Source organism: Epinephelus moara, chromosome 2, assembly GCF_006386435.1.
Source record: "Epinephelus moara isolate mb chromosome 2, YSFRI_EMoa_1.0, whole genome shotgun sequence".
NCBI classification, from domain to species: Eukaryota; Metazoa; Chordata; class Actinopteri; order Perciformes; family Serranidae; genus Epinephelus; species Epinephelus moara.
The window spans coordinates 39,283,394-39,291,993 of NC_065507.1; the positions used below are offsets into that span (position 1 = coordinate 39,283,394).

The window sequence follows — 8,600 nt, forward strand, 5'->3', positions numbered from 1 at the left end:
CCCCCCCAATGCCCAAAATGCCCCCCCCAATATATAACTGAAACTGAAAAACAACAACAAACTTTGTTTACTGCAAACAAAGTGGCAAATATTATCTTGGAGGACATCATTGCACTTGGTTGACTATTTTTCTATTATCTTAGATGTAAATATTGCATGTTTCTTTCGGATAAAACACATTTTTGACTTGTGAATGAGTCAATGGAATTTCTTGCAATAATGAATAAAATACTGGCAATCATGTCCACCTGGCACAAACCACATGTTTTGGATAGCAGTGAAGTGACAGAATGTCCCAGCATCATGGTTCTTATATTGCCAGATTCCAGAGAGTCTCCCCTCTTCATATATGGCAGAAAATGTCATTTTCCAACTTGCTATGGTGAGATACATGTAAAAATGTAAGAATTTAGTAACACAGATTTGTTTTTTTCATTGATATAAAAATTAATATAAAATACAGGCACACAGAAGGACATGGAATGATGGCAAATCTGGATAGCCTGGATAGCATGTGTATGTAGCCTTTATAATGACTGTGATATGAGCTTAAAAGTAAAGGCAGTAAAAATACCCCAAAAAACGCCTAGGGCCATAGGGTTAACTGACAACAAGCAAAAATTTGATGCTGCATTCAGTAAAAAAATGTGTTTTGCTTGACTATATTTTGTATCAAGTTTTTATTTCATTCAAGACCTGGAATGCATCCCATGTCTATTAATGTATACACAAATGGTGCTACTATGTGACAGGTGTCAAAAGTTATCCTGAAAAAAGATTAAGACCACCTGCAGGATGGCAAGAGCAGAATTTGAACTCTTGCGACTCACAAGTCATCCACCTTACCACTCAACTACTGAACCAAGCACCTACTCACTGTGTTTCTATAGCCATCAAAAATTCCCAGGGATATGCCAGTGGGTTTTGACAGGATGAACTTTGATTGAATGACGTTCTTTAACTTGAGTTGAATATATTGGATATTTGAGATTTGTCACAGGAGATTGGGAATTTTAGTTGGACTGGTGAAGTAGAACAAGATAAAGCATGTAAACTTTTAAACTACAACAGAAACAGGAGGATGCACACAACTTGTGTCATTCACCCAGGCGCAGGTAGTTTTCTAAAGACCTCCTCAACCCCGCTGCACAATTAAGTAGGATAGGATAAGTCGGAAGCAGAGGGCAGAGAAGGAGGTCACACAACTTAAAATATTCACAATAATTTAATTAATAGGGATACAATCCAAAAAACCATACACTGACCTTTGAGGAAGCATAGTACTTGCTCACGTAGGGGTTTGAACCTTTGTATCCATAGAGAAGGTGACATGTTAACTGTGCCACCAACAAGACTTGGCTTGTCATGCCTCTTCTGACAACTTCAGGCAATGATATCACATGTGCAAAACTGCTGCTGCTTTCAGGTGCATTGTCAAATATGTTGCTGACATTTGGTTAAAAATGAGATGAAATAGAAAATTTTGTGCTCACAGTACAATTTACAAGATATTGCATATCACTGCAGACTCACCATTAAACTGATCTGAGCACAATTTGAAACATATGGTATCTAGTATCCAAAGAGTTTCAGTGTCCATTTTGGTTGCATTTGAATGAAGATGTTTGGAGATAAATATGTTGATTAATTTAGCATACTCTAAAAAATATTGATTGACTTCTGAATTTACTATAGGTTGCAGTGAAGCAAGGTTTTGTTACAATTCAGTGCTGAAATAATTAGCTCTGTAGGATGTACTGGTGATTTATTATGATTTCTTTGAAGGACGGTTAAATCATTCCACAGCCAGAAACCATGGCTTAACAGACACGGACAATTATACAGCAACAGCAACAGTAAGAAGACGCATAAAAAATTATAGTGCACAAGTTAAAGGAGTTGGTGGGGAGTGGGAGTTAGACTTTGTATAATTCCATGTGACAAATAAATGATTGATTGATTGACTGATTGACTGATTGATTGATTGATTGATTGATTGATTGATTGATTGAGTGATTGATGTAGCCTAAGACTACTTTACTATCACTTGATAGCATCTAGCCTGAGGTTTTGTTCATTGCAAATGTGTCCTGCAATTTCCATGGCTATCACTGCAGCACACGACTGAAGCTGAGAAACAGTTGGCTCTGAGCAGAGAGCTAATTCTGCTCTTCCCCAAACAAACTCCATTTCAACTTTTCCATCTTCGTGTACAGCTCTGAGGTATGCCACTGCACCCATGGCCTTGGCACACAGTTCTGTGTGTTCTGCCTTGTGAGAGAGCTTGTTGTATAAGTGCATGGATTATGCAGCTGCATCCTGGTAGGATGGTAAAAGAGAGCCGTGCTTAACCACAACAAAGCAAAATCAAATCTGTTTCCAAATTCTCACACAAACGTCATGTATGCAGTCATATGCTCAGTCTTTCCAAAGTACATGCATTTTTTACTAAAATCTTACGATGTTTAACACTTCCGCGTACAAGTAAGGAACCTGGGAAAGCGTGTGAAGTCTGCAGGCACACTAATCATCCTTACCTGAGACTGTTTATGCTTAAGTGTTTTGAATAGTAAGGTTTTAGCAAAAATACATGTGTTTGGGAAGTACTGACCAGATGACTGGATAAATGAGATTTGGATTATACTGCAGGAGTTGTTTCAGTTTGAAAATGGATGTTTTTATAAAATTTTGCTGTTGTGGCCTCCTATTTCTTCAGTTCATCAAGAATTTTTCCTGTTGTTGGAGTCTCTGTTTGTCAAAGTATTCTTCACCAATTCAACATAACACTGATATTAAAATGACCAGTTTCTGAGTTAATCATTCCATTAAAGCAGCACTTATCAATATCTGTTTTTATTAACAGTGACTCAAATGACATGTGCGTCTTGTGTGATGAAAAGAAGTCACCCATAATGATGGAGCCACAAAGAATTATCACCAATGAAGGAACCAAAATTCTTGGACACACAGTCTTAAAATGAAGACATGATTTATATCTGTACTTTCAAATTCTCTGTTTTATATTCTTAGAGTCTTGTTTTCATTCAGAGTTGCAGTGCCTGCAACTGAAATTGGTAAGCTATAAAATGTGCTGTAAGAACTGCTTCTTAATGCAAAATTTGTTGAGTGTAGTCCACACATCCAATTAATAGCCTATAGAAAAAAGTCACTGGATATGTCTTCTGCCCCTCATGGCACACAGTAATAAGAATCTTTACTTACCGGTCACAATCACAGTTTTCCCATCCAGCCTTGCTTTACTTGTGCACCGCTTTCCCTTAACCACAACATGGCGGTAAATGTAAGCAAACCCTACAACAACACCCACAACCAGCAGAAGAGTAGACATTGCTAAAGCCCTGGTTGCTCAAACCAGACTGGCTGCACTGAGGACGTCTGAGCAAATTTGTGTATTCAGACACACACATAAACAAACACTCATATCCTGCCTGGGCGTGACAGTGGACTCGCTGTTATCAGACAACACACATGTCTGCTGGGGCAAGTTTGGACAATGTATTTCAACTTTGTTCTCTATTTTAAAATAAGGTCAAAGTGAAATCAAACAATACAGTCCATATTTTGGTTAACAATCACGAACACCAGCAAAATATGTTTGTAAAATAATGCTGTGTTAAATCAAAACAATGTCTTGCGAAAGGCTTATTCTCCTCTCCCTCCCATTCAGTAGCCTATCATCTAATAGGAAAGCAGCACCACCTGCTGTTGCCAACCTACATTTCCAGGCCTACAGATGAAGACATACAGTAGAACTGCTCTTTGCTGCCTCATAATGTTATTCCATATAGAATTCTTTTATATATGTGACTGTAGGAACTTTCAAATTATTCTGATGGAATACATGCAGTTAAATGTTGGTTATCAATACTTAGAGTTACACCAATCAATATTTTGATTTGGGATCAAATGACAATGGGTAATGTGTCACAGAGCCACAGAGAATTGTCACCAACTCTCACCACTCTCATCGACCTGGTTCCCAGTCACAGTAGGCAGCAGTTTTCATTGAAAAAGTAAACAGCAGACAGGCACAGTTAGAGACAAGCTGGTGAACATAGTGGGGCATTTAGCAGCTAAAGAGAAAGATATTTATTTCTTAGGATTTACAAAAGGAGAACGAATATTGGACTTAAATTGATCACATAGTCTACACGACTGCAAATGAATGCTAATGCTGTTCCGTGTTAGCAACCTCTTAGTGATGGTAAGATATTGGCTACTTGGTAATTGATGACACCATCTTTCTATTATTATTAGTTCAATGTGAGGTGACTAACTGACTTATTGCTAAGTCCCGCCCTCAAACGCGATGAGCCAATCACAGTGCGTATAGCCATTCCCATACACTCGGACATTCTCTGCCTGGACGTCCATTCAAAGGGAACTGCCCATTGGTTCGACAGCCCATTGGTTCGACATCCCATTGTTCCGACCATATTAAACCCATTGTTCCTAAGTCTGTTTCGAAATCATCATGATGCCCTGTGGTTAAGGTCTGGTTAGGTTTAGGCACAAAAACCACTTGGTTAGGGTCAGGAAAAGATCATGGTGTGGGTTAAAATGAAAAAGAAAGTGACAAACACATAAGCCGTGAGCCTGCTCCGCCTCAAGCCGGTCGCGGCGCACCATACGCCCACTGCGAGCCGTTCAGCACCGCGGACAGTCGGACTGATGGGATGTCGAACCAATGGGCTGTCGAACCAATGACATGGACCCCATTCAAATGCATTACAGAAAGTCAGTTTTGTTCGGTTTTATGAACTTTTTCAGAGATTTGAAGTTTAAAAATGGTCAAACGGTGTGCATGGGGTACATGCAACTCCGACACAAGGTATCCTGAGAGGCTGGGCGACGAGGTGTATTTTTTACACTTTAAACCACATCTCAACCGAGAAAAGTGTCTCCTTTGGATAAAGTTGTGCAGTGACGTTAAACCACAACATCAACTCAACGTGAATAAGATTAACAATGATGTCTACATCTGTTTTAAGGTAAGACAACATCATGTTTGAGGCAACATATTGTCACTTTGCTAAAGTTATCTTTAACATCTCTAGCTAACGTTAGCTAAAGTTAGCCTAACGTTAGTTCCCTAGCTGCGTTGTTCATCATGTCACCTTGTTTGCTGGGAGTTCATTAGCCTATTTTGTTCTAGTTTTGTACTTTGGTGATCGTATATCATTGTTAGCTGTTGTCCAAAGGGCTCTAGTTAAGCTAACGTTAACTTCTGGAGCTTAGCTTCATTAATTTATCTGTAATAATCGCAGAGATAACAAAGGTTGGCATAATGTTATGCTGAATGATTCAGTGTAAATACTGTAGCACCAAACTAAGGGAGAGACACTCTTGGTGAAGATGGTAAAAAGGCTGTTATCCTTTTCTCATATTCTGAGCCAAAAACCTTAACTTCAGTGGCACTTTAACTTGTTGTTTTTGATGGTGACGGCAACAAGATGCGGTTCACAAGCGTACACTGGGACCTGTAAATTTTGGCTTGTAATTTAAGCTTTTCATCGACCTTCTCAACAATAAAATGATGACTATATCCCTCCAATGTGTAGTTTAGGCCTTTTGGTTACTTCTCAATGACTGTCAATGTCTGATCGTTATGTCCCCAAAAATCATCAGTTGCCTCCTAGGAAATGCTGTGTACTGTGACACCTGCCATAGCGTCCCGGTCACTGAATGTTGATAGTTTGTCCAAGTGAGTGGAGGGGGCGTGGCTTAGCCATAGGTCAATTGTCTTTTTAATTTACAGGATAATGTATGTCAAAGTGTAAAGAGTTCAGTTTGGAACTAGCTACCAGGTACTTGTTGTTGCAACATTTTAGGCAGACCCATGGGCCATCTCCGGGGTAGTTATCGATATCCATGTCCATACACAGATTGTCCATTTACATTTAATACATGGAGTAGGCTATTAAATCACATTTATAAAAATCATGCTAATCCTCATTCTCCAAAGGAAGTAGAAGCATCTATATTCCAATGTCATGTGTGCTCATGTAGAGAACTAGCAACAGAGAAAGATTTTTTTCAGCACATAAATGGACATCTCAGGCATTATGAAATAGTTCCACGTGTGTTTCAAGGATGTACATTTCAAACAAATGTTTATAGTACATTCAACACACACAAAAACAGGAAACACAACCAGCATTCACTGAAAGACTGTAAAGCTCATGTCCTCAGTACAAGCACTGAGTTAGATCAGTCAGACAATTCAGTAGATGTGCCAACAGAGTCCTTGGATATAAATCATGACAATGTAACTTTAAGTTCAGTTGAGGCTGCAGATTTACACCTGCCAAATATTATTGAAGAGAAAATTGCTTGCATTCTCTTGATGTTGGAAAATATTATTCACATTCCAAAGACCGTTATTGATGAGATCCTTTGTGAAATTCACTTCATATTAAGTACAGCAACCTTACCTGTCATAAAAGCTAATGTTTTTGATGTATTCAAGAGTCATAGACTACAAGTTGACGAGTCAATAGCTGATGAGCTTGCCACTGTTTTATGCAAATCTAATCCGTTGGTTATTGTAATTGCAAAAGATGGCCCTCTAGCTATTGCATAAAATGTACACAGTACTACACCTCTCATTTTGATATCATACAGCCAGTTGAGTACATACTAGATGTTCAAAGAAATCGGACATTTCAATACATCCTTCTTTTACAATCTTTAAAACAGTCATACAGATGTGCTTGAACATATTGAAATTCAGAAAAAAGAACAGCTGTTGGCTGGTCTTCAAGAATACAGAACTGTAAGAGATGGTGAGTACTTTAAAGCCCCTACAAGGAACTTTCATTTTGAGTTGATTTTGGCGACCCTGTGGACAAAAGCGGTAGTGTTTTGCCGGAATAAAGCCTACATTTCCCATGAGCTCTAGCGCGTATTGTCGTAAGGACGTTTACCTGGCTCGCGCATGTGTTTGTTTTGGGGATGAATGAAACAACAAGACAGGAAAACTTTGCCCCCGCTCCTATCGGGGATCCCAGCTCACCTCTTCCACGCCCCAGCTCCACCTCTCCGGCATAAGCGCCACCGCCGCCGGGGTAAACACAGCGGTTGGCTGGTAAGGCTGAAGGCCCTCGGTGCCTCGCCTCTTTATTTCTCGGCACTCGCTGGACCCTGTCAACGCCTGGCTGGTACCTGTCGTCGGCCCGGATGAGGTGTTCCAGCCCCGCGGCCCCTGCTCTCCTCGTCCCCGCTGGCGCGGGGTGAATCTGCACAACCTGCAGCCTCTGTGTGTGGCTCCCCGGACAGCTAACGCCGTGGACCCACCGGCTCCTGCCAGGATTGGACTGGTAAATGCTAGATCGCTAGCGAACGTAACGTTTATCCTGAAGGATTTCCTGACTTCCCGAGGATTGGATTTTCTCTGTGTGACTGAGACGTGGCTGACTGTTGGTGAGTCCAGTGCTTTCACAGAACTTTTACCCGAAGATTGCTGCTGTTTTAACTCCCCGCAGACGTCAGGTCGAGGAGGAGGAATAGCGACTATTTATAAGTCACTATAAATGTAAGCAGCTAGGTAAGATGACGTGTGCCCAGGGTCCAAAACTAACACTCGCCACTCGCCAATTACGGGTAAATTTGGTCTCTGATTGGTAAATTTTTAAGACCACTTGCCACTCTGGCGAATTATTTTTTTACCAGCGAAAAATGCATTTTTTGTTACTGGAGAACGATGCTGGTATCAGCTGGTTTCCTGGCAGAGTAATGTGTATTTCAGGCAGAGACGATCTTTGGTCACGTAAGTGCGTTAGTCATGACGTTAACACAGCGCACCGAGGTGGATAGCTGTTGTTAGGCTCGTTGGCGAGGCGCAGCTGTGAGGCTAGCGGAGCGTTAGTCGCAGCATGACCGGAGGGAAATACAGCCAGTTAGCCTCCGCTAGCTTCCCAGCTAGCTCTCCGTTTGGATCCAACCAGAGCACCGAGCCCCGGTTTGTCATTCAGGTTAAAGTGGGAAGAAGCAGTGGGTTTGTCGGGCAGCTGAGTGAAGTGGAGCCTGCGGAGGAAACACCGGCACCGTCTGGATGTAATAGTCCGTGGAGGTGCTGCTGTGGTGCTCGGCTGCACAGATAGGAAACCCCTCGGCTGACAGGATGTATCACTCTGTCACTCCACTACTTTGTTAATAGGCTCGTTCGAGATGAACTGCGCCTCGCCTGGAAAGTAGACGAGAGCAGGCGGCCGCAGCGGGGGGGCGGTGACAAAAAGCTGCGGTGAAGTCGGACAGTTTCCCGACAGTTTCCAGCAGCCTTCAGTTCGTACAGGAAGTCACAGACACACTAACATCCTGTCTGGAATGATGTCAATTCATTAAAAAAGTGATCAGACCCATATATCAGTTTGTTCTCAGTCTCCAGTTGTTTTAATTGTGATAGATTAATTTATTAAAATGCTTTACAGGTGATGTGTAGTTTATGTTCATGGTTTATCCTCCATTCGACATGAATTCTCCTGTAAATCAGCATCATATCAGTTTGACCCGTCCCCTCAACTACACAGGCTGAATAAACTGTGTTTGACTATAAGGTTCATATTTTCAGAGGAAAAAAA

At 41.2% G+C, this 8,600-nt stretch overlaps 1 protein-coding gene across 1 annotated transcript in view; it reads right to left on the reverse strand.

The window, feature by feature from the left end:
• The window catches only part of LOC126397537 (dehydrogenase/reductase SDR family member 13-like), a 23,772-nt gene extending 20,360 nt beyond the window's left edge, over positions 1–3,412 (reverse strand). Inside the window, exon 1 of the mRNA XM_050056396.1 lies at positions 3,223–3,412. Within this exon, the coding sequence (XP_049912353.1) occupies positions 3,223–3,349 (127 nt within the window). The 5' untranslated portion in view covers positions 3,350–3,412. The remainder of the gene's footprint in view (positions 1–3,222) is intronic.
• Positions 3,413–8,600: the final 5,188 nt, after the last annotated feature.